The sequence below is a fragment of the Opisthocomus hoazin genome, chromosome 2 (assembly GCF_030867145.1).
Source record: "Opisthocomus hoazin isolate bOpiHoa1 chromosome 2, bOpiHoa1.hap1, whole genome shotgun sequence".
NCBI lineage: Eukaryota > Metazoa > Chordata > Aves > Opisthocomiformes > Opisthocomidae > Opisthocomus > Opisthocomus hoazin.
The window spans coordinates 38367389-38393954 of NC_134415.1; the positions used below are offsets into that span (position 1 = coordinate 38367389).

At 45.0% G+C, this 26566-nt stretch overlaps 1 protein-coding gene across 7 annotated transcripts in view; it reads left to right on the forward strand.

The window, feature by feature from the left end:
* TTBK1 (tau tubulin kinase 1) overlaps positions 1-26566 on the forward strand; it is a 121181-nt gene that overhangs the window by 50231 nt on the left and 44384 nt on the right. For 4 of the 7 annotated variants that reach the window (XM_075413232.1, XM_075413233.1, XM_075413234.1 and 1 more), the window contains exons 7-9: positions 15424-15489; positions 16975-17067; positions 17799-17924. In XM_075413232.1, coding sequence (XP_075269347.1) covers positions 15424-15489; positions 16975-17067; positions 17799-17924 — 285 coding nt within the window. Of the gene's footprint in view, positions 1-8004; positions 8070-15423; positions 15490-16952; positions 17068-17798; positions 17925-26566 lie in introns of those variants that run through there. The other 3 variants (XM_075413236.1, XM_075413238.1, XM_075413237.1) reach the window with 3 other exon arrangements.

Genomic DNA, 26566 nt, shown 5'->3' on the forward strand with positions numbered 1-26566 from the left:
CTCAGGGATAAGAGCAGCTCCCAGGGAGCGCGAGCGAACAGAGCCGGCAAACAGAGGCGGCGCAGCAGCCCGGGAGCGGCGCGGCAGTTCGCGCAGGCAGGGCGAGCGGGGAAGGCGACTGGCAGGGTGCAGCCAGTCTGGCAACTGGCAACTCAAGTAGGGGGCATCGCTCTTCCAGGAGATATTCTAGCCATGGTTACCACCCGTGGTAAAGCTGTTGCTCGAAGGAGTGTGGGGACCCAGACGGAGGCCCCACGCAAGAACGCGGGTGTCCAGGTCTCTGGCTGCAGGGAGTGCCTGAGCCTGGCGCTCGTACCGGAGGACAGCAGAGACAACGGCTGTGTTCGGTGCGAGCAGGTGAATGACCTGCTCAGCCTGGTGGCAGAGCTGAAGGAGGAAGTGGAGAGGCTGAGGAGCATCCGGGAGTGTGAGAGGGAGATCGACTGGTGGAGCCGCACCCTGCCCTCCATGAGGCTGAGGCAGCAGGAGGCGGCTCCACAGAAAGCAGAGAACCCCCAACCCTCTTGCCACCGAGCAGAAAGAGGGGGCCTAAGAGATGGGGGGGAATGGAAACGGGTCCCTGCTCGGGGTGGCAAGCGAATCTCCCCCCGGCCTCCCTCACCTGCCCAGTTGCCCTTAAGCAACAGGTATGGGGCTCTGGAATGTGAGGGACTGGCCACAGAGGATGTGGGTGAAGGTGAGGCTCCATCCAGGGGGTTGCCTAGAACGAGTCAGACAGCCCCAAGAATTACGACTGCCTCAACTAAGAAAAAAAGGAGGGTCATTGTCATAGGTGATTCCTTTCTGAGGGGAACAGAGGGCCCGATCTGCCGACCGGACCCATCCCACAGGGAAGTCTGCTGCCTCCCTGGGGCCCGGGTTAGGGATGTTGCGAAGAAACTCCCTGGTCTGGTGCGGCCTTCTGATTACTACCCCCTCTTGGTAATGCAGGTTGGCAGGGATGAGGTAGCAGAAAGAAGTCCCAAGGCCATCAAAAGGGACTTCAGGGCACTGGGGCGACTGGTTGAGGGATCAGGGGCGCAGGTGGTGTTTTCCTCCATCCCATCAGTGGCAGGGGACACTGAAAGGGGCAGGAAAACTCACCTGGTTAACAGGTGGCTCAGGGACTGGTGCCATCGGTCAAATTTTGGCTTCTTTGATCATGGGGAGGTGTGCACAGCACCGGGCCTGCTGGCAACAAGTGGAACTCAGCTATCACAAAGGGGAAAAAGAATTTTTGGCCACGAGCTGGCGGGGCTCATTGAGAGGGCTTTAAACTAGGTTCGAAGGGGGAAGGGGATATTGCCCAGCTCACTAGGGATGAGCCTAGGCTTGGAGTGCCAAGGCCAGGGGTGAGATTGACAGCCCAGCTCAAGTGTGTTTACACCAATGCATGTAGCATGGGCAATAAACAGGAGGAGCTGGAAGCCATTATACAGCAGGACGGCTACGACTTGGTCGCCATCACAGAAACGTGGTGGGACAACTCGCATGACTGGCATGCTGTCATAGATGGCTACAGACTCTTTAGGCAAGACAGACCAACAAGGAGAGGTGGGGGAGTTGCTCTATATGTGAGGGAGCAACTGGAATGCATTGAGCTTGGCCTGGGGGCAAATGAGGAACGAGTTGAAAGCTTGTGGGTTAGAATTAAGGGACAGGCTCACATGGGTGACATTACGGTGGGTGTATACTACAGGCCACCTGACCAGGAGGAGGAGGTTGATGAGGCCTTCTACAGGCAGCTGCAAGCAGCCTCACAGTCACAGGCCCTGGTTCTCATGGGGGACTTCAACCACCCTGACATCAGCTGGGAAGACCATACAGCTAGGCAGGCGCAATCCAGGAGGTTCCTACAGAGCATCGATGATAACTTTCTGATGCAAGTGGTGGAAGAACCAACAAGGAAAGGCGTGCTGCTGGACCTCGTGTTAACAAACAAGGAGGGCCTGGTGGAGGATGTGAAGGTCGGAGGTAGACTCGGCTGCAGTGACCATGAAATGGTCGAGTTCAGGATCCTGCGTGGAGGAAGCAGGGCGATAAGCAGGATCGAAACCCTGGACCTCAGGAGGGCTGACTTTGCCCTCTTCAAGGAGCTACTGGGAGGAATCCCGTGGGCCAGGGCTCTTGAAGGCAGGGGGGTCCATGAGTGCTGGTCGCTCTTTAAACAACACTTCTTCCATGCACAGGAGCAATGCATCCCCTTGAGAAAGAAATTTAGCAAAGGAGGCAGGAGACCTGCATGGTTAAACAAGGAGCTTCTAGCGGAGATCAGGCAGAAGAGAAAGGTCCATGGAATGTGGAAAGAGGGGCAGGCCACTTGGGAAGAGTACAGAAACGTGGTGAGAGCATGCAGGGATGCGACGAGGAAGGCCAAGGCTCACCTGGAATTGAAGCTGGCAAGGGATGTCAAAAACAACAAGAAGGGCTTCTTCAACTACATCAGCAGCAAAAGGAAGGCTAGGGACAATGTGGGGCCGCTGCTGAATGAGGCGGGTGTCCTGGTGACGGAGGATGCGGAGAAGGCAGAGCTACTGAATGCCTTCTTTGCTTCAGTCTTCAGTGCTAAGACTGGCCCTCAGGAGTCCCAGGCCCTGGAGGTAAGAGAAGAAGCCTACAAAGAGGATGACTTTCCCTTGGTCGAGGAGGACTGTGTGAGGGATCGCTTAAGTGATCTGGATGTCCACAAATCCATGGGCCCCGATGGAATGCACCCACGAGTGCTGAGGGAGCTGGCGGATGTCATTGCTGAGCCACTCTCCATCATCTTTGAGAGGTCCTGGAGGACAGGAGAGGTGCCCGAGGACTGGAGAAAGGCCAATGTCACTCCAATCTTCAAAAAGGGCAAGAAGGAGGACCCAGGGAACTACAGGCCGGTCAGCCTCACCTCCATCCCGGGAAAGGTGATGGAGCAGCTTATCCTGGAGGCCATCATGAAGCAAGTGGAAGAAAAGAAGGTTATCAGGAGTAGTCAGCATGGATTCACCAAGGGTAAATCATGCTTGACCAATCTAATAGCTTTCTACGATGACATGACTGGCTGGGTAGATGAAGGGAGAGCCGTGGATGTTGTCTACCTGGACTTCAGCAAGGCTTTCGACACAGTCTCCCATGATGTCCTCCTAGGGAAGCTGAGGAAGTGTGGGCTGGATGAGTGGTCGGTGAAGTGGATAGAGAACTGGCTGAATGGCAGAACTCAGAGGGTTGTCATCAGTGGCGCTGAGTCTAGTTGGAGGCTGGTGACAAGTGGTGTCCCTCAGGGGTCAGTACTGGGCCCAGTCTTGTTTAACTTCTTCATCAACAACCTGGATGAAGAGTTAGAATGTACCCTCAGCAAGTTTGCTGACGACACCAAACTGGGAGGTGTGGTAGATACACCAGAAGGCTGTGCTGCCATTCAGCGTGACCTGGATAGGCTGGAAAGCTGGGCAGAGAGGAACCTGATGAGGTTCAACAAGGGCAAGTGCAGGGTCCTGCACCTGGGGAGGAACAACCCCATGCACCAGTACAGGCTTGGGACGGACCTGCTGGAGAGCAGTTCTGCGGAGAGGGACCTGGGTGTCCTGGTGGACGACAGGTTAACCATGAGCCAGCAGTGTGCCCTGGCTGCCAAGAAAGCCAATGGGATCCTGGGGTGCATCAAGAAGAGTGTGGGCAGCAGGACGAGGGAGGTTCTCCTTCCCCTCTACACTGCCCTGGTGAGGCCCCATCTGGAGTACTGTGTCCAGTTCTGGGCTCCCCACTTCAAGAAAGATGAAGAGCTACTGGAGAGAGTCCAGCAGAGGGCTACGAGGATGGTGAGGGGACTGGAGCATCTCTCCTACGAGGAGAGGTTGAGGGAGCTGGGCTTGTTCAGCCTGAAGAAGAGAAGGCTGCGAGGGGACCTTATAAATGCCTACAAATATCTGAAGGGTGGGTGTCAGGAGGATGGGGCCAAGCTCTTTTCAGTGGTGCCCAGTGACAGGACAAGGGGCAATGGGCACAAACTGAGGCACAGGAAGTTCCGTCTGAACATGAGGAAGAACTTCTTCCCTCTGAGGGTGACGGAGCACTGGAACAGGCTGCCCAGGGAGGTTGTGGAGTCTCCTTCTCTGGAGATATTCAAGACCCGCCTGGACAAGATCCTGTGCAGCCTGCTGTAGGTGACCCTGCTTCGGCAGGGGGGTTGGACCAGATGACCCACAGAGGTCCCTTCCAACCCCTACCATTCTGTGATTCTGTGATCTCTTGTTCACTCTCCCTGATGCTACATAGTCTGCTCACCTCCTTTCCTGCCTCACCACAGCGCTTTCATGAGGCAATGCTGCACGTCAGCCACAGTATTTCTCTTAGAAATGAGGCCACTGCGGAGGCACCAGGTGCTCTCTGCAGCCCAGTGCGGATGGCCACGTCCTTTCTTTGGGGCTTTTTCCAGGCTGAGGTCTCTAACATGCTAACGATAGTTGCAGCAGCCCATGCTGGTGACCAAGCCCATCAGCACCACTGTTGCAGCATCAGTCAGGCCTGTGCCGTCCTGAGCAAAGTTTGTGGGCCCCTTCACACCCTAGTTTTGCTAACTGTTGTCACAGCTGCTACAGCTCTGTTAGTTGTTTGTTTACTGTGCTGCTTAAAATTACCATAAAGAGAGGAAAAAATTAAACTAAAATTGTCATGCTTTTCATGCCAAAGTTTTTGTTAAACATCGAGAATCTCACAGCTAAACTTTGACCTAAAGGAAATTAGGTTCTGAATTTGACTGATCTTAAAACTTTCTTGTCTCATGATATGACAAATAATGTAACAGGAGAGGGGAACCTCAAAACACAACTTTGACCAGATTGTATAATAAAGTTCTTGTTTTGTGCAAGTCTTTAATTTGTTGCCTCTTTAAAGGACAATTGTAATTGCCACCACTCAAATGAGAAAAACAATGTCTTTTGCAGTGTAATCTCTTGAAGTGTGGACTTGCTCAGGGTCTCATGTTTTTGAAAATTCAGATGTACTATATGGACTAGGTTGCCCTTGTCTATATGCACAAATGCTGCAGAGAGCACGGTTGGTGATATGCTACTTTCCCTTAGAAAAGCTGTGTAGACTTTTCCTAATTACGTCCCAGCTAGCCACATTTCTACTGATTTTGTTCTTTAGGAGAGTTTCAAGTATTTGTTCTGGTGCATGGGGTCTGAACCAACATTATTCGTTTTAAAAATTAGCATTGCACATGTTAGATTAAACAGAGTGCAAGGGGACTGCATCTGCCCAAGTACATGTACCCTACCTGTAGGATACCCAGAAGCAACTCCTTTCAGACTGGAGGCAGGTTACCAGATGAGATGCATCAAGCCAGTGATGCAATTGTTATGGTCTATATGGAATAGGATGATGAAACCTACAAAACCTTTTTTAGTGCCTTTATACAAATCTAGATGAGATAACAGTTGATGATGCATAAGATACTGCCCATCCAGTTTCAGAGACGGTATTGTGGATCTAAACAGTATTCAGAAGACAGTAATGACAAACTTACATGAAGAGGGATCAGAAAGATTGTGACTATAACTCAAGCAAGAAGATGAATGAAAGGAATTTTATAAAAGTCTGTAAAATACTATTAAGTCTTGAGAAGCCAGCGAGGAAGCCTCAGTTCTCTTTGGTTATACAGGAACAAGATGCTCAATGAAACAGGTGACAAATTTAAACCAATAAAGGGATATATTTAGTCATGAGGCATCACTTGCTGCCACAGGTAGTCAGCATGCATTGGGAAGAGTAATACAGCATCTGCGTGCGGGTCAAGAGACTGTGGTCTACATAGCAGTGATGGAACACTGTGTTGTGTAAAGGTAAGGGCCAGCTGTAGCAAATAGCAGGGGCTATAAACCGACAGGTGAAATTCAGTGTAGGTAAGTGAAAGGTAATGCTTGGGGGGGAGGGGGACAGTTCTAATTTCACATGTATGACAGTGGCCTCTGAGCTGACAGGTATCACTGACAAGCGAGACCTTGATGTTATGGAATAGCTTCATGAAAACGTGGGTTTGATGTTCAACAGCTTTCAAGAAGGTGCTTAAACATGAGAAGTCATTGGGAAAGGAATACAGGACAAATCAGAGATCACTGTTGGGACCCTTGATGAGAACGGCGATGGCTTTTCAGAGTTCTCTTAGCATACCTGAGAGAAAACTTCAGACTGATCTGAGGTGGACTGAGTACTTGCCTTGTTCTTGTAGATAGCCTTTCTCTTTGTGTTGGTCATAGTGTGATGCTAGCAGCAGTTGTGGGTATAGGCCATCTCTGCCATCTACTGTTAAAAGAGCTTGCTTTAGGGTGCTTTACTTTTTAACCCCTCTCCTCTCAGATTTTTGCAGTGGCTTCACTTTGTGGTTGCATGCGGGCAAACTAGCCCAGCAGCAGGAAAACCTAGAAATACAAAATCTGTTTAGAAGGATTTAAAAAATAGAGGTAAAAGAAAGAATTGGTGTTCTCTTCCATATCAGTGGTCTTCCTGCAGAACATTTGCACCCAATTTTTTCCTTGTTGGAGAAGAAATTTGGGAAATATAAATAGCTTGGGGGCAATGTTGTCTTGGACCAACCTGACCTTTTCCAGACCACTGATACATGGGAAGCAGTTTTTCCTTCCCTTAATACCTAAAACAATCTCATTGCCTCATCTATGGCCACTGTCCTTGTTTTTCAAGCTTACATTCTGTACCCTCCCACACCCCATAAAACATTTTTCTCCACGAGATCTTGCCGGGGTTTGTGCTATTGTATAACTTCAGTGACAAGGAAGCAGAGCTTTTTATATGGTTATGCTGATGTGTTATATACTTTATTATCAGCGTGAGGGTTCCCATCCAAGTGGCTTTGAAGTGGGCAGTAGTTCAAGCCATGTGTTTCTCAGTTGTGGAAGACCTGGAGATCTGCTTAAAGAAGAGATGGCTTGTGAAGGGTGTCTGTTAGTTCAGCTCTGGTTAATGAGTGCTTTCAGATATAGAGTGTACTCTTGATTAACAAGTCTAGGGGGGTTTTGTGATTTTGTTTTTTTCCCCTCCACCCTCCCATGAAAAAGTCCATTTGGGGGTGAATCTCAAGACCTTCTGTAACAAATTTGATATCACAGGATGCAGAGAGGTTTTTTTAGGGATTTAACTGTTCTTTCTTTTAGATGCAACCTTCTGCCGTAGTTCAGATAGAGACATGAGCAGTTTTATTCACTGTGATGTCCTGGCTGTACAACCCACCTTTGCCGTGCAGCAGTGTAAGGAGTCAGTGTTGTTGTGCATCTTAGGAAAACAGAGCTAAGCAACTGGGGAATGAATTGAAACGTTGATTATTTTACATTTGTGGAAATATCCTCTATAGAAAATGTGCAAGTCAAAATTTTCATCTTGCATTTTTATAGCAGAGAGCTGGACTTGCAGAATGTGTTTGATACAGAGAATTAAGGCTGAGAAGAAAATTTGAACTTGGAGGGGAAAACAGACATAAACATTGTTATACAGATAATATGATGAACAACATATGCTTGTGTAGTGGAGGAGTTCTGAGTCATGAAGGTCTTCTGTGCTAATGTAAGTCAGGTTTTGGACAATAACTCCTTGATCATCACTTGTCTTTGTTCAGGTCTGCTAATTTTGTCACTAACGTGCAATACAAAAAGCATTTTACTTTTCCTTGGTCTGTGACACCCTGCCTTCAGAAACATATTCACGGTGGCTCTACAAATACTAATTGAAAGTGGTCAAGGGTTTAGCAGCTTGGTCTTTATTATTTATTGGAATATAGAGGAGAGGCTGTATTTTTCCCGGAGCCTGTCTCCCGTTGCAGGATCTGACACTGGGCTGTTTTGCTCAGCAAGCTTTTTTTTAGCTTAGTCAGCTGCAGCCCATTGATTAGATCTCGATCTCCTCGTGGCTCAGACTGCACTGCAGTAGTTTGCAGTGCCTTGCTGAAGATACTGTACATGTGCGAGGGTGGCTCTGTGAGTCAGTGGGCAGAGAGAAGATGCTGTGGGCAGGACAGTGCATTGCCTGTTTAGACGAGCATGATGAAGGCTGCAGAAATGTGTCAGCTAATTGAGAAAAAGGTATTTATTTTTCAAATGTCTGTGCATAGTGTTAAAAATAAACTTCACTGCAGTGAACAAGGTATTAGAATAGGAGAGTATGGTATGTTTTTCTGCTAGGTTGTTTTCCCCCCACTAGAAAATGAGCTATAAAATAACACAAAGGATATTTACTCCTACATCCTAAGACCCCAAATGTTCAAACATAGAAGCCAAGTACCTTTTATACTTAATTTGTACTTGAAATATATGTAAAGCTGTAATGTTATGCAAGATGAATATTTTGCAATAGAATAAACGGATTTGTGGATCTGTAGTACTTGGAGTACTGTATTAGCTTAGGCAGGGATATAACTTTTGTCTCAAACTCTGTATTGTAAAAGGTAATCAGAGAAAAGGCTGCAAGCACAGCATAGTCACATTGGTTCACACAGAAATAGGGAAAATGGAAAAAAATGGACCTATGTCTTTAAAAATATTGCATATTTGATATATTATGGAAATGCCGTTCCTGTGGGAATGGGTAGTCATAAAACAGATCACTGTGAAAATTACGTAAAGGTTCTCATTGTTACTTTCATTTTTAGAGTAGCGAATTTGGACTTGAGAGAGGAGTTGATGTTCTGATTTAAAACGTTACAACTACAGAAAGCCAGTGCAGTTGAATGTATGAAAAGCAGACTAGCTGATGGATTTGAAAATCTATTAGCAAGCAGGGACTCTTGTATCTCGTTATAACTACCTGTTTCTCTGCTGTCCTCCCCTGGAAGACCTGGTTCAGTGAGAATGACCTCAGATCATCTATATCAGGTTGTTGCTGGTTTTATTTTATGTAGCGCCTCTTGGTTAGAGCTCTTGTGCTACTGGGGTGAGGGAAAAAGAAGGACAACTCAGTCTCAAATCCCATATATGCCTGGAGGGAGTTGGTATCCCATTTTCCATTGCTGAGTGCCTTTACTGCCAGGCTGCAGGGGGAATACAGTACATCTGAATATGTCATTCCTTGTGGCTGATGCTGTTCCATGTGAAGTTCTGATTATTCTTCCCATTGGACTACAGAGAGAGGATCAGAAAACTATTACTGTGTCTAGTGGTGAGGGAGCAGGGGCTTCACTCCCTGGGCAAATGACTGTTGAATTGGATTGCAGGTCATATCTCCTCCATCAGGTGAGTGCATTTGCTGCCAGGTTACAGAGTACCTGTTACACACTTTCTCTTTGTGATATAAATTCAACTATTCTATGCAAAAAGGATTCTTTCCAACATAGATGTTCTTAGACTTGGGTCTGAAAGCACCCTGTAGCTTAGGGGTGAGGGTGTACTCTGGAAGAAGGGAGGTGTGGTTTTCATGTCTGTCCAAGGAGTGGAGAGATTTTAATTTAGCCCTCCTGCTTCTCAGTGATTGCCACAACTGTCTTTTGTCTTCTTCCTTTTGATAGAAAAGGACTGTCTTCTCCATGTGACTCCAGGAAAGCATTATGAGCTATAAATCCCAAATGAGATGTGACTAACACTCTACAACACTCTTCAAAACATTTAAATTTCAGTGGTTCCCCCGGTCTGTGATACAGCACACGGAAAATGTACCTTTCTTACTTAGCACTCCCCATGCTTTCCATGGGGATATTCTGTGCTGCTTGTTGCCATATGTGACCATGCATCTAAGCAGTGCAGCTCTGAGGCCAAAATTCTCTTGTTAAAAATCAAATGATAACTGAATAATAGGATTATAGCTGGAATAAGCTGTTGGTTAAAAAAAGTGCTCATTCTTAGCCCTGTTTCTAATGTGATAAAGGCATCCTCATCTCCAGCACAAGTTCTGGTGCAGGAATCGCATGATGCGATGGTTGGCACATGCTATTCAGAAAGACAAAATTATTACCTTGGTCTTTTCTGATGTTAAAATCCATTGGAAATTTTGATTTCTCCTAACGTAAAGGAGGAAAGATGGCATTTTAACTCATCTTCTTTGGGTCTTTTCCTTTGGAAAGAATAGTAGAAGGCTATTAAGTAACCTTCTCAAAATGAAATTTTGTGCAAAATCTACAGAATTCCTAGAACTTGAACATTTTTAGGGATGAGGAATATTGACACGCAAATAAGAAACTCATTGGGTTGATTGATTTGGATTAGTGGATTTCTGTTGAGATAAGTATCTCAGCCAAGGTCAGTTTACTGAATTGAGTTTTAAGGTCCATGATAATATTAGCTCTTGCCTCTGATCAGGGTGGTTCTCATGTTTCCATACTGTGCAATTCACATCTTAAGATACTGCTCACGTGGCCTAAAAGCAGTGCTGACTTTCATTCTGCTCTCTTTCAAACCACCATACTGCATCCCACCACAGATGGCGGAGACCCCGCTATCTCTAGGTGCAGCAGGGTCTCCTAGGGAAGGGGAAGATGTCTGAAGTTGACAGCTGGGAAGCCTGTAAACTTGGCAAGGCAGTGATTGTATGGAGATAGCTGTTGAGAAAGAAAGGTGGTGGTTGCAGAAAAAGCCAGATATCTTGGGTGGGAACCCACGACAGTTCAAATGGGGAAGAGGACATCTCTGTTCATTTTTAGAAACTTACGTGGTAACGTTAGAAATTGCTGTGGGTGAAAAGGGCAAAGAGATGAGAAAGAGCAGATCCCCTTGCTGGTTATTAGATTAGTTTGATTGGAGGAGGGAGGGAGGTGTAGGTATCTGATAGTTTTAGGAAGAAAAATCACAGCAGAACTGTGCAACTGACCTGTGGTTAGGCTGCATACATCTCTGCTCTCAGCTTTTTTTTTTATACTATTAGGTGTGGTATGGGAGCAGGGGAAAGTTAGTCTCTAGAGGGACCCCTCTCACCACTTCACAGAGCACTGACAAAACACGCAGACTCACTCAAGGCTTTGTGTCTAAATGAAACTAAATACAGCATGGGGCAACAACCCTGGGAGGGAAGCTGGGAGATGGCAACAGATAAGTAAGAGACCCAGGTTTCTGGAGGGATACAATACTGAACTGTTTTTTAATTTATTTCTGTTTGATTTTTTTCTCATTTTGTTGTTTTTTATCATGTTTTTCTTTGGGTTTCTCTCTGTTTTACAGTTCTTTTGGGCTCCTCTTTTGAGGCTGTGTTTGATGCGTTGGCTTCCCATCTGCTGCTCGTAACCATCTCTGCTATGAGTTGTGAGTGAGCCATCACCATGCTTCTGGGTTTTCTTTTTGTTTTGTGCTTTTGTTGTATATGGAAGTCCAAATTACACCTGGTTTTCTTTTTTTTCCCTCATGATGTGTTTGTTTTTCAGCAGGATTGTGACAGCTACCTAAACGTGATGCAGAGACCTAGAACACTTGGGATTCTGCCTGAGGGGCCGGCAGACATTTGGGTGGTGTCAGAGACTGTGATTTTGTCAATTCTGTGATTTCAGAGGCAAGGGGAGGGGAGTTCTCTCATCTTACATTTTTGACTCCAGCTTCCTCTATGCATTTCTGACTCCATTGGGATAAAATATGCTGCTGTCATTAATGATTCTACAAAGTGCTGCAGCTTAAATTAGCAACTCAAAATGCACATGCAGGGTGCAGAATTAGTCTCCACAGAAGAGGTGGAGATGCATATCCCTGTGTCTCCCACATAAGCCTAGCTGATGGAAGGAGGAGATTCCTAGAAGTCACAGAGATACTTGCTTGTAGTTGACTTAAAGCTTGCTTCCACTTTTCCTTCTTATCCCAACTTTCCCAACCAGTCATTTCAATCCAAGACGTATCTCCAGGTGCTCTCCATGATCTGTGGCATTTCCTCTCTCCCCTTACCACCTTCTCTTTGATCTGTGATAACTTTCTTTTCATTTTCTTACTGCTGGAAATTCTTTTCGTGTTTCCAGGAGAGCTGGGTTAATGATCCCCAATGACAGCAGGCCTTCCTGGTGTAAGGTGGTGGATCTCATGAGGTGTTTGCACAGGCTTCCAGCAAGTTGGGGAGGAACAAGCGGTCATGTTCAATGAGAGTACCACAGGCATAAGAAATGGCAGGAGGAAAGTACTGGCATCCAAATATAAGTTTTTAGTAATGAAGCTGGAAACCAGGACCTTGAAAATAACAATCATGGCACGAGTGAGGCAAGAGGAAAAATTTTAATCTCTGTGTATGAACATGGTGTAAGGAGCAGGGCTTTCAGATTAATGAGGAAATGTGAAAACTCCTGAAATAAAGGGAGCATATACAGGAAAGACAGACTTCATCTGATAGTCATAGGGGGGACACTGTTGGCACCTAAAATACAAATGATCATAAGCATTTGAACTGGAGAATGACGAAAAGCTGATGGGTGCAAAAAAGCACAGTTTGAAACAATGCATCCACCTTGAACAGGATTTTGTTACTTAATTCTGTCTTTGTGAGGTACTATACATTGCTAATATATTGGAAGGAACACAGAGTATAATTTTTGCTCTGTGGTAGTGACCTCACACATTCTCCCAAGCTAAAATTCATTTTAAACCAAACTTCTTACACAATGCAATATACTTTGTATCTGTCATATCTCTAACAGCTGTGTAATAAATTGCTTTAGCTTTGTGCTAGACACAATCTGAAAGTAGGAAGAGGCATACTTTACTCTGAGTAACAGTTTCAGTAGTGATACTGAAAAATTGGAAAAATTAAAAAATTAATCATGTATGGTTTAAAATTGTATTTCAGCTTGCTAGCTTATTACCTTCTTATTATTTTGGGGATTCAAGTCAGTTGGGTTATATATGATTCTATGTCTGAAGTTCATGACTAAGAATTTCCATTCTGTGTCAAATGTGCACAGGTCTGGACAGCAAGGATGCTTTTTCCAGGCTCTTTTCCACTTCTGGGCAACACAGTGGTGGGACAAAATTTATTAACTGGAAGAACTGAAGTGTATAAAGAAATAATCTGGAAAATTGTTGATGAATTCAGAAGAAAAGTCAATAACAGTTGGGTATACAGCATGTGCTATGAGAAATGCTCAGGCTGGAGCTGTTTGTTTGGATGAAAAACCGGATATCTCCACAGTCATGGAAATATTTGATTGCAGTGATTAGTGACACGGTCAAAAGGCATGACTAATTGCCTTGTGACTGGCAGGGCAGTCAAATATGGTTAAAAGAGGTGAAACCTTTATGAGGAAAAGATGCTGTTAACACAGCATCTACCTATTTTGTTCAAAGCTCTAAACATCCTGTCAAAACAATTGCAGAGTCTTGCTCAATTACAGTGCTCTTCCTTCGCTGAGGTACCACAAGAGAGAGGACTAGAGAGTGAACTCTGAATTCAGCTGCAAGACACGCTTGGTGAACTGTTTCGTGTTGGCTGTGGGACAGATGCACAATTAAAAGATGCCTGGACTTTTGTTTTGCTTCTGAAAGAGGAGGGGAATGCATTTGCAAATTGCCTAGAGTTTGTTTCAGACTAGATCTAATTAAATATTGCAAAAACAGCCTGTGTGCCGGAAATACTAAGTATTAGTCTAAAAAGATTTTCAGACATTGCCAATCGTACTGAAACCAGGATGTGTACTTGGTTCTGTACATCCATGTTTGATAACTAAAGACATTGAAGTAGGAGAAGAACATGAAAGACAAACTCCTGTGAACTGCAAACACCAAACAAAATTTGTTCTTAAAGCATTACGGGTTACACACCAGAATTGTTCACAATATGCTCTTATTTTATGGGTGATAAAAAGTATTCAAACACACTAGCTTCCACTCATAATGGAAAAGAGGAATGATCTCTTCCTTTTGAATATGTGGAGGACATTTACAGTGATGGCTGATTACAATAGATGTATCCAGTGGCCAGTATTCTGATTTTCAGGAACTCACAACAGTGAAGTCACTGGAATTCTGAAAAATATTTTGCAGTCATTTGTCAGTGAGAATCCTAATATGTATGCTCCGGGAGGAATGAGGTACACCATCATAAAAATAATACCTTGACTACTACCTGCTGCTAAACAAGTAGCTTATAGCTCAAGCTGGTGTACTGCAAGATTAAATGCTGCATTAAGTGCATGGGATATGCAGATGGGTTCTACTTGTGGAGGATTTCATTAACGTAAAGGAGTTGTAAGATAGACTTGTAGCTTTTTTTTGCTTGGAGTCACAGTAACTTAAGAGCTGCATTATACACCATTCAGGTGTGTGTTAGTGGCACGGTGTTGGTGAACTTGTTTAAAAAACACTTGAAGTTTTATTCTTTGTGAGAGTCTTGAAACTCAGAGCAACTTCCTTGTACCCAAAAGGAAGCAATGGAATTGTACATATTTAAACTGACAGAAGGGTGCCCTATAATAAAAGTACAGTTTTAGGCTTAGTTCTGAAAGCATAGGCACAGCTGAAAGAAGAAACGTGAATCAACTGACCTAAGTGGGACGAGTCACCCAATTAGAGTTGTTATTAATGTGCTCAAATTTCTGAAAGAGTAGGATCTTAATTATCAGTATGTTTAGTTCTTTGCCCAAGCTTAGCCCTTCTGATGGGAGATGTCTGGGCCTGAACTTCGTTTTGCCATGTGGCTTTCAAATGCACTGCTGGTAACTCTGGTGCTTCTAGCAAAGCTGAAATTATTTGGTGGATGTCATTATTTAAATGGAATTTTTTCAGAGCAATGACATCTTCAGTAAGTGAACTCACATGGTCTAATGTTGTTGTGGAGGCAGCAATGGAAACAGTTGCAAGTGTTGCTCAGGCCCCAGAACAGGAGGAGCCTCCAGCTCAGAGAAACAATCACAGGAGGACTTGCCACTGTGTCAAACCTTGGCTTCCCAAGGACACAAAGAACAAGAGAATCGGAGAAAGAGAAAATAAAGATATGTGGTTTAGGATATACTGGGGAGAATTTGGAAAAAAGCAAGGACTCTGAAAGTCAGAGGTTCTTAATTTGTTTAAGTCTTACAGAGGATGTTGACAAGCAGTGTCAGCAAATGTGTGTGGTTATCTGCCCTGTGTCAGAGTAGGGGATCCCTGTTCTTGTCCTGACCAGGCTGTCCTCAGGCTTTGCTTATCTCATGTTATTCATGACTCAGTTTTGCACTTGCACTTCTTTATTGGCTTTTCCCTTGACCTGGAGTTTAAAAAGGAAAATGTGATCTTGTATAACGTTCTTAGCTCTATGCCTAGACTGTTACTATTCTAACCTGTCACTGTAACCATCTTGCCCTCTCTGTAAAATACGCTTTTATAGAAATGCAGAATTGGAGAATGCCGTCTGTTTAGCTGGCTGCTAGAGCAGGTGAAGGCATTAAGAGCTTTGTATTCCTTGGGTACATATGAAATAACGATATAGAAGAGAAGTTCTCAGGAGTTAGCTCTACAGGTGATTTAGTAATCTGGTCTGTGTCTGAGATTTTCTGTTGTCTCCCTTCAGCCTCGTAATGTTGCTGGTTTTCGAGGAACAGTCCGCTACGCTTCAGTGAATGCACACAAAAACCGAGTGAGTATTTTTGGGTTATAAAGAGTTAACAGCAAGGTTATTTCTCCTCAGAAACCTGTTTTCAGGAGCAGAGGAGTAAGAGGTACGAATTCTGGTTTGTTAGCTACAGACATAGTATATCAGATGAATTCCATTAGGTGGTCAAGGCTAGTATAAAATCAGAATTATGATTCAGTTACTGGATCCTCTCTAGTTGGCAGCCTTAATAATTGTAATTATTGCATTATCAGATACTTTTTAAGGTGGGGAAAAAAAAAACATGAAAGTGGAAATCGGGTTAAGTCTGTTTGCTGCTAGTTTCTAGCAGAACTTGACTGTGAATTAGCAAGTGCCAGGTCCCCAAATCCATTCTCTACCTGGAATTTTTAATGTTAACATCATGGCCTCAGGTGAAGAGCCATCTAGTGAAAGCTAGTTTTATTTTTCCCTGAAAAGAGACATTATTTCCATAGTGTCTGTCCTGTTTCATTCTAAACACTTATTGAAGTCTCATCCGACATTCTTCTCAAAACACTCGTTTATCCTATTTCAGTAATGTTCCTGCGTAGACAGTAAACCATAAGTCCTCTGATTCTGCTGGTAAGTGCTTGCCAGATGAAAACTATCAGCCCTGCGGGTTTCTGGGATGAGTCTGTCAGATGATCTGTGACATTATGAGAAAGTTTCCAGTTTTGTTAGGGAAAGAAGTTATTGTCTGGAGAAGATGGAAAGTGTGATGTGGGGAGGGCAGTTGAATGCCATTACGAATTCATTCTATTTCCTGGGAAACTCTGAGAAACCTAAGGTGTAATTTTTGGAAGAGCTGAATAGTATCAGCTGAAGGTATATTTAGACACGAAAATTGCTGTAGAATACATGCTGTTCTGAGAAATCATGTTCTAGACATTGGATGTTGAGCACCAAAAATGATTTTGTGTGCTTTGACAATTTCAGCCCTAATCCTCATGTTTCAATTTCCTATTTGTTAGGCCAGGAGGAGACTGGTATGTGGAAATGTTATAAATTGTTGTGGTCCTTGGTGATGAGTGTTTTGCAAAAGCCCTTGAGTAAATGCCGTCCTGTGAAAAGAGTGTGAGTGATATTTAGCTTAAAAAGCAGAAAAAAGACTTTCTACACACAGTTTGTTTTTTTTCTTAATCTAGGTTATTCCACATCCCATTAATAAATATTCCACTCTTGTATACTCAGTGAGGGAGAGTCTTATCGAAAACTTGTGTTTTGTTGTATACATAAAAAACTCTTTCCTAATATATTCACAAAAAGGAAGACAAATGAGGTTATTCAGGTGACTTTATTAACATTGTCAAATTTAATAAATGGTTGACTTTGCATCTTTAGTCTTTAATCTGGTTTCTTTAATCATTGAATGGGAAGTATGACTTCTCTTCCTGCTTTTTAAAATGAGGTAGCTCATCTGGAGAGCATGCCTGGACCACTGAGCAGCATGGAACTTTGCTCCTCAGTCTTCATCTCTCTTTTCTCCAGGAGATGGGTAGACATGATGATCTGTGGTCCCTCTTTTATATGTTGGTGGAGTTTGCGGTTGGTCAGCTTCCATGGCGAAAGATCAAAGATAAGGTAGGAAACCTAGTGTCTGTGCCTAAAATAGGGTACTACATTTTTATTATTATGACTCTCATCATTCCTCCTGCAGCTCAGTGCGGCTTGTTGCTGAAGTAAAGCCAGAGCCTGCTTTTCATCAGACCTGTCTGCAGGATGCTAACCTGCTTTTGCATGTTCTGATGTACAGTGTGAAGCTTGCCTTATTTGGAGTAGCTAGACATTTTTTTGTGCACATTGTTGATCGCATTTGATCAAGCGACTTTGACTTTGTTCTTGCAAAGCAAACAACAAAAGTGGAAATGCTGAGCTGTCCTTTAGACAAATAAACAGAGCCTTTAGAAAGGTGGGAGGATAACACTTTGCCATGCCAAGCAAGCCAAATGGGAATTGCAACTGGAAAATTAAGCAGAATAAAGCTAACTGTTCATGTTGTCTTGGACGTACTTTGTGCTAGAGAATAAAGTCACTGGAAAGCAATAGGTCACCTCTGCAGAAGGCTCTGCTAAGGGGACAGCTTCTGAAGAGTGTTTCCAACTTAGGATACCCCTTTGACCTTTGCCTGCAGTGACCAACCTCACTTTGCTAGGGACACCAAACAGGAGAAGTGTGTAGATGCAGTGCTGAGTCTAAGAAGAGACTGTGTTCAAGGAATGATAAGACTAGATGGTATTCCATGAATGATCGGACTATATGAATATGAAGCAATAGAAGAGATTCTTGGCTCTGAGATATTTTCTTTTTTCCAGGAGCAGGTTGGCATGATAAAAGAAAAGTATGAACACCGAATGCTGCTGAAACACATGCCTTCAGAGTTCCACCTTTTTCTGGATCATATTGCAAGCCTAGACTACTTCACTAAGCCAGACTATCAGGTAGGAGCCTTTCTTTGTTACCAGTCTGATGCATGGCACTCTAGATTGGCATTTGGATTTTCTAACATTTTCGTGCATGTGTTCATATCTGGCTGAGAAATACCTTTCCTAGGTCCAGAAGAAAGAGGTTGGACTGTACTGTTCTTCAACATCTCAAAAGTTTCTTCTTCCCCTTCCACCACCCTGTCCAAAATAATCCTGTACTCCAGACCTGAAAGCTCTTCCCAAGCAACAGTGTACTTCTGGCTTTCATCAAAACACAAAAGTTTTGAGATACTGCAAATGTGACAGAATTTTAGCACAGCTTGCCGAAGTCTGCAAAGAGCCTATGCCAACAGCTGAACAGTGCACACCAACCCCTTGGTTTTCTTATGGATTCATAGGGGCCTTAGCTATTATCTCTTTCTTTAATAGTCATCTTAACAAATTTTTTTCTCCCACTCACTGTTTGCTATCAGCATATATGTGTTCAGTTACAGTAGCTCAACTAACACAATATCACTGAGGCAACTTGATTGCATGTCCTTTTTCTATCACAGTGATTTTCTCTGTACATCAAAGCCAGAGCGATGAAAACAACATTATATTAGCAGATCTATGCAGTCTTATATGAGTGCCTGCTCCTGTTGCGTCATGAGTGGGAAAATGGTAGGAGGGTGTTCCAGAAAACTCTCTCCAGCAGTGCTTTTGAATTTTAGCCACCTTTGTGTTGCAGTATAGCGACCACAACTCTTTAAAAATGAAAAAAAAAAAAAGCACGTACTTTCTGGATAGTACGGTGGAAAAATAACATTTGCCACTAAGATGGAGGGCTACAGAGAGATGGAGGTGGACTGAGGAGGTGCCGAGTGAGCCAGATTTGTTTAGTCAGGAGAAGAAAAGTCAGAGGGGATCTGATTGCTGTCTTCCACTGCTTCAAGGATGATTGTGGGGAGAATAGAGGCAGACTGTTCTCAGAGGCAGCAAGGGAAATTGTGACTAGAACTAGGGGAAAAAATCAGCATGAGGGTTCTTAAGTACAGAACCGGTACCTAGAGAATCTGTGGGATTTCCATCCTTGCAGATTTCCAAAAGTCAGCTGGACAAGGAACCTGATCTGACTCGCAATTAACCCTGGTTTGAGCAGATGAGTGGATCAGAAATCTCCAAAGGTCGTTTTGAACCTGCATGCTCCTATATTCTCTTCCAGTTTAAAATAATTGTGTCCTAATAGTACTGAAAAGCCATTCTTGAGATGGAAATGGAAGATGTTTCCAGACAATTTTAGTGCAGTACAAACCATGAACAGCTCTTTCACAGTAGGGGATTTGTCTGAAGCTGTGAATTGCCTCTTTGCCTGCAGTTTTGTGCAGGTGCAGCTCTGGGAAGAGGCCACCTGACCAGGAGGAGGAGGTTGTTGAGGCCTTCTACAGGCAGCTGCAAGCAGCCTCACAGTCACAGGCCCTGGTTCTCATGGGGGACTTCAACCACCCTGACATCAGCTGGGAAGACCATACAGCTAGGCAGGCGCAATCCAGGAGGTTCCTACAGAGCATCGATGATAACTTTCTGATGCAAGTGGTGGAGGAACCAACAAGGAAAGGTGCGCTGCTGGACCTCGTGTTAACAAACAAGGAGGGACTGGTGGAGGATGTGAAGGTTGGAGGTAGACTCGGCTGCAGTGACCATGAAATGGTTGAGTTCGGGATCCTGCGTGGAGGAAGCAGGGCGATAAGCAGGATCGAAACCCTGGACCTCAGGAGGGCTGACTTTGCCCTCTTCAAGGAGCTACTGGGGGGAATCCCGTGGGCCAGGGCTCTCGAAGGCAGGGGGGTCCATGAGTGCTGGTCGCTCTTTAAACAACACTTCTTCCATGCACAGGAGCAATGCATCCCCCTGAGAAAGAAATCTAGCAAAGGAGGCAGGAGACCTGCATGGTTAAACAAGGAGCTTCTAGCGGAGATCAGGCAGAAGAGAAAGGTCCATTGAATGTGGAAAGAGGGGCAGGCCACTTGGGAAGAGTACAGAAACGTGGTGAGAGCATGCAGGGATGCGACGAGGAAGGCCAAGGCCCACCTGGAATTGAAGCTGGCAAGGGATGTCAAAAACAACAAGAAGGGCTTCTTCAACTACATCAGCAGCAAAAGGAAGGCTAGGGACAATGTGGGGCCGCTGCTGAATGAGGCGGGTGTCCTGGTGACGGAGGATGCGGAGAAGGCAGAGCTACTGAATGCCTTCTTTGCTTCAGTCTTCAGTGCTAAGACTGGCCCTCAGGAATCCCAGGCCCCGGAGGTAAGAGAAGAAGCCATCATCAAGCAAGTGGAAGAAAAGAAGGTTATCAGGAGTAGTCAGCATGGATTCACCAAGGGGAAATCATGCCTGACCAATCTAATAGCTTTCTACGATGACATGACTGGCTGGGTAGATGAAGGGAGAGCCGTGGATGTTGTCTACCTGGACTTCAGCAAGGCTTTCGACACAGTCTCCCATGATATCCTCCTAGGGAAGCTGAGGAAGTGTGGGCTGGATGAGTGGTCGGTGAAGTGGATAGAGAACTGGCTGAATGGCAGAACTCAGAGGGTTGTCATCAGCGGCTCTGAGTCTAGTTGGAGGCTGGTAACAAGTGGTGTCCCCCAGGGGTCAGTACTGGGCCCAGTCTTGTTTAACTTCTTCATCAACGACCTGGATGAAGAGTTAGAATGTACCCTCAGCAAGTTTGCTGATGACACCAAACTGGGAGGTGTGGTAGACACACCGGAAGGCTGTGCTGCCATTCAGCGTGACCTGGATAGGCTGGAAAGCTGGGCAGAGAGGAACCTGATGAGGTTCAACAAAGGCAAATGCAGGGTCCTGCACCTGGGGAGGAACAACCCCATGCACCAGTACAGGCTTGGGACGGACCTGCTGGAGAGCAGCTCTGCGGGAGAGGGACCTGGGTGTCCTGGTGGACGACAGGTTGACCATGAGCCAGCAGTGTGCCCTGGCTGCCAAGAAAGCCAATGGGATCCTGGGGTGCATCAAGAAGAGTGTGGCCAGCAGGACGAGGGAGGTTCTCCTTCCCCTCTACACTGCCCTGGTGAGGCCCCATCTGGAGTACTGTGTCCAGTTCTGGGCTCCCCAGTTCAAGAAAGATGAGGAGCTACTGGAGAGAGTCCAGCGGAGGGCTACAATGATGGTGAGGGGACTGGAACATCTCCCCTACGAGGAGAGGCTGAGGGAGCTGGGCTTGTTCAGCCTGAAGAAGAGAAGGCTGCGAGGGGACCTAATAAATGCTTATAAATATCTGAAGGGTGGGTGTCAGGAGGATGGGGCCAAGCTCTTTTCAGTGGTGCCCAGTGACAGGACAAGGGGCAATGGGCACAAACTGAGGCACAGGAAGTTCCGTCTGAACATGAGGAAGAACTTCTTCCCTCTGAGGATGACGGAGCACTGGAACAGGCTGCCCAGGGAGGTTGTGGAGTCTCCTTCTCTGGAGATATTCAAGACTCGCCTGGACAAGGTCCTCTACAGCCTGCTGTAGGTGACCCTGCTTCAGCAGGAGGGTTGGACTAGATGACCCACAGTGGTCCCTTCCAACCCCTACTATTCTGTGATTCTGTGATTCTGTGAAACTTCCCACTAAAGTCTGGCACCTGCAGCTTGCCACCAAACACTGATTCTTGGAGGCATATTCCAGCCAGCAAATTCTCCAAACAGCTCCAGAGATGTCTTTATATTGATTTATCTGGATTTATTACTGTGGAAGATTAAAAAGTATATCAGATGGCATCTGAATTTGTCACCAATACCAGACCCTTGGGGGAAGTATGTCTACTAATACCAATACCAGACCCTTGGGGAAGTATGTCTACTAATATACGAAGTCATGGTTTATTTAAAAGTTGGAATGACAAGATTAGAAATAAGAAACAGAATAAACTGTATATGAATATAAGTTGAAGTTACAGTTCACCATTTCCCTTCCTAGCTCTTTAATGTACTTCAATTTGATATATATGCTAGTCACCAGGTGAGGATTATGACCCTGAAAGCTGTCCTGTAGCTGGAGAGGTTTAGTGTTTCATATAGCTACCCAGCTCTAGTCGACTTCCGAGTTCTCTTTGAGAGAAATTAGGATGAAAGGGCAGCTTCACCGGGCTGGGGAAAAGGCTTCTCTAGCCTAGTAGTATGTCTCCGACAGTGCTGGCTGTGAGAAGATTGTAAAAGAATGAGCATTCAGTGATATTTCCCCAGAAAACTCTCAAAGCTCAAGGATCCTTGAGGCTCAAGAATCTTCTAAACCAAAAATGTCTCTGTATTTCATAGCCCTCAATGAACTTGTCTTCCATGAACTTGTCCAGTCTCCTCCTGAACTCAAGTAAACCTTTAGCATCCACTGTGTGACAGGGAGGCACCGCAGCTTGAGTGCTTGCTGTGAGAAGAACTACTTCCTTCTGTTTCTTCTAAACTTGCCACTGCCCCTTACATCTTGGACATAACTGTGAACGCTGGTCCCTGGCCCACTTCCCAGCCACACAGAATCTTACAGACCTACCTGATGTTGCTCTTCTCTTTTGCCCAAACTGAAGGATCCTAGTCTACATACCTGCTTTTTGCCCAGAAGGAAACCTTTCCACTCCTTTAGTTTTTGTCCTCCTCTGAACCTTGCCCAACTGTACCTTTGTGAGGTGGGGACTTGCCAGCATCGTGTGTTCAAGATGTATATAGCCCATGACGTGATAAACAGTTACGATGATTTGTTCCATTCCTAAGACTTTCTAATGTTCTGTTCTATCCAGTGGCAGTGCAGTTTTGATTGCTCCCATCTCCGTGTACCAAGTAAATCTTTGGCTTCTTTTGCAGTAGCATGAAGTTTTGGTAAAATCCTTCCTCTCCGACCTCCATCATTTTTAAGTGAGGAGTGATGCATAAAATGTGCATGTGAGCATCTGATGATAAGGTCATTCTGACCGCTCCCTTTTTTTGCAATGAGTATCAGAAAAGGAATGATGACCTTCGGTCCTGGCATATTGTAGAAATTGGGGTGCCTTTGCCTGGGAGCCCATCAGATTCCCTCAGCTGGTGGATTGTGAATTGCATTTCGCCCAAGAAAAAGGGATCACATCACCTGTGACTCTATATAAGAGAATGGCTGTCTTGCACACATCCAGACTAGACGCAGGAAGGCAAGAGCTTTGTACATGGACTTCTTCCTTTCAGATCCAGTCAATACCAGATACTGTCAGAGGATTTGGGAAAGACTCCCTCTGGACATCCAGTGCTGATTTGAGCTCTCTCATGCTGGCCAAGTTAGTGGAAGTTTTCCATCGTAGGCTTGTTTTTTTCTCCTCAGGCATCCCTCTGAGGCTTACAAACACATATCTGGAGCATTCCTTTGTCAAAAGGGGACACATGCCATGTAAAAGACATGCATATTTATTCTTCAATACTGTGTTGAGGATTGCAGTGCAGGTCAGAAACTTGAGCAAGAGCAACTTGCCATGCCTGAAGTTTGTGGTGAAAGATTCCATCTTCCTAGATGAGCCCTGAGGAATTCCAGGCTGGAGCATCTGGACAATCTATAACCGTTTTGGGACCTTTCTCACCTGATATTTCAGGATTGACTGCAATTCATTTCCCAAATCTTGGCCAGGAGAAGGCATTTGACAAGATGTATCATGACAGTTTAATGGATAATTTCTGCACGATGGGCATCTTTTCCCTCATTCTATGAGGCATCAGTCCAAAACATCCTATGCTGCTAAAAAATGTGCAGCTAAGCTTTATGTCCTCATGGACATTAACATTTTTAACAGAGAAATATGTTGGGCCTTTTCTTTATCCCATCATTGGTTTTGATACTCAAAAGAGTTGGAATTGCATGATGTCTTGTGGAAGTTGATGTACTCTGATGTGACATGGTCTGGACCTGGCACATGGCCTGACAAGCCATGCCCTCACCAGCCTACATCTACTGAGTCGTGACTCCTTGTCCAGTGATAAAGCGGGAAAGGTACCGCAAGGGTTCACTAGTTCCAATTGCGGTGCCACAATTTGGTTTATACAATGTATTTTATTTACTTCTTATTCCTTTCTGTTGTTAAATCTGGCCCAATAGGAAGCTCAGGAGTCTGAACAGCCCTAAAGGAGCAAAACTGATCCAGTCCATGCCCTGCGCCTGTTTAATAACATTCTCCTGTGGCTCTGATCACCTTCCAAGGGAAAATGTATTTCTTCTCACTGGGGTGCTATGGATCTCTACTTACCCTGTAGGTCTTTTCCAACCTTTATGATTCTAGGTGGGGAGGAGGATCTGATCTGCATCTGTATCCTCCCCTCTCTTTCTGAACCCTGGAGAGGTGGAGAGATTGCTGGACAGTGCAGCTAGTCTGAATGAAATATATTGCCTTGTGCCTTCCCTGTTACCTCCCAGGGTTCCATAATGGCCAGCATTTCCTTTGCATCTGAGGAGTTCCCACTGAGACCTATCCAAACTGTTGGTCTTCCGCCACAACTTCCCTGTGACTTGGAAGCTCTTTTCCAAGTAAGGCCAGCTACAGGCACCATGATAACAGGTGCTTTCATAGGTCCCTGTCTGCATGTGGTGTAGACCTGTTGGGTGTACTGGAGGTTAGTCATGTCTGGTAGCTTCATGATTTGAGCCTAATTTTTAGGTTACAATTTGTTGTACGTAATTTTTTTGTTACCTGGTGCATGGATGACAGACATATACATTATTCTCTACCAGCAGAAAGAAATTGGAATATCTTCCTGCATCAAGGAAGTCTTATGAGAACATGTTACTTGATCATCTACTACCTTTTCCTGCATTCCTTCATCACTGAACTCAGCCTTCGCTGATGTCTCTTCATCTAGCCTCAAACCCCATCAAATGGTTACTCATACTCAATCACTTTCCATGCTTCTGTGTTCTGTCCAGACACCAAAAGGCTAGATCTGTTACTGTCAAGAAAATATGGCAAGTCAGCCTCTATCTACCCTTAGGTCTGTGGTATACAAGCTAAAATATTCTTAATGCAGTGGTGTATACAGACATAGCTATGGTGGGCATTATATGCTTGCTGAAGAGGGATGCTGGGCTCATTACAAAACAACTATTTTTAGGAAGCATGTCCAGGTATGTGAAAAATTAGAAGGAGGCTGGAAAGGGCCAGCATGAATTTATCCAGGATAGATCATACCTGACCAACCTTACTGCCTTCTGTGAGGAAGTGACATCTTCTGTGGATGCAGAGAGAGCAGTGAATGTTACCTACCTTGACTTTACGCAATCTATCATAATGTCTTTGTAGCCAGATTGGAAAGAGATGGTTCGAGTAAGTGGACTACAAGGTTGGTGGCAAATTAGCTGGATTGCTGGATGTCAGAGGGTTGTGATCAGCAATGCAGAATTCAGTTGGCAGCTAGCCACTAGTGGTATCAAGGGAACAGTACTGGAGCTGGTAATGTTCAGTGTCTTTGTTAAAGACCTGGACAATGTGACAGGGAAACAGAGCACGCTCTCAGACAGTTCACAGAAGTTACCAGCTTGGGAGAAGCAGTTGATATGCTGAAGGGTAGTACTGATACTCAGAGAAACCTTGATGGGCTTACAGGAACTTCATGACTTTTAGCAAAGGCAGGCGCACAGCTCTGCACCTGGAGTGGAATAAATATGTGGAACAGTACAGGCTGTGGATCAGCTAACTGGCTAGGGATGAGCTCTGTTTCTGCAGACCTGTATATATTAGTGGTGACCATGAAATAGTAGTGTGTCCTTGAGACAAACCAAGCTAATTGCATGTTGGGCTGTGTTAGGAAGAGCATAGCCAGCAGTGTCAGGCAAGTGATTATTCTGTTCTGTTAGGCACTTGTTTAATCAGATGGGGAAAGCTGTGTCCAGTACAAGAAAGACATACAAACTGTGGTGAGCCCAGTGGAAGGCTACCAAGATGGGCGGGAGCTAGAGCACATGCCATAAGGGGAGATGCTGAAAAAAGTGGGTTTCTTTGACCTTAAGAAGGGAAGGATCAAAGGGAATCCTGGTTTTGCCTTCTACTACTTATAGGGAAGACTGAGCTAGACTCTTCTGAGGGGCACAGTGAAAGGATGAGATGCAATGGATGCAATCTGCAACAAAGGAAGTTTCAATTAGCTGTACGGGAAAAAGTTATCACCAGGAGGATGTCAAACAGTAGTAGGATCTTCATCCTTGGAGACAGTCAGAACATAACTTGACAAGGTATTGAGCAAGCTGATCTGACTTGAAGGTAAGCCCTGCTTTGAGTAGGGGGTGGACTAGGTGATTGCCTGAGTTCCCTTGCAACTTAAAGATCTTGTGAGTTCCAGCCCTCTGCATCTGTAGCAACTGCTGCCGAGGCTCTTCCTGTGCTCCTTACCTGACATCCCGTGTAACTGATGGATCTCTTGTCATCTTGCTCCTGGCTCTGCCAAGTTAGCTGATCTTGGGCCCAGCAGAAGGAAACTTGGCATGGGAGGCTTGCAGTGACTGTGGAAACTCCTCTGGTCCCTAATAATGTTTGCAGGCAGAGGATCTCTAGACAGGATCCAGTAACTCTTTGCATGTCCTCTGGGAGTAGTGGTGGTTGGTGACACTGTTCTGTGCAGTTTCCCCTCCACTTTTCTCCTTGTAAAGCTTTGACCTTCCATCAGAAGTGTAAAAG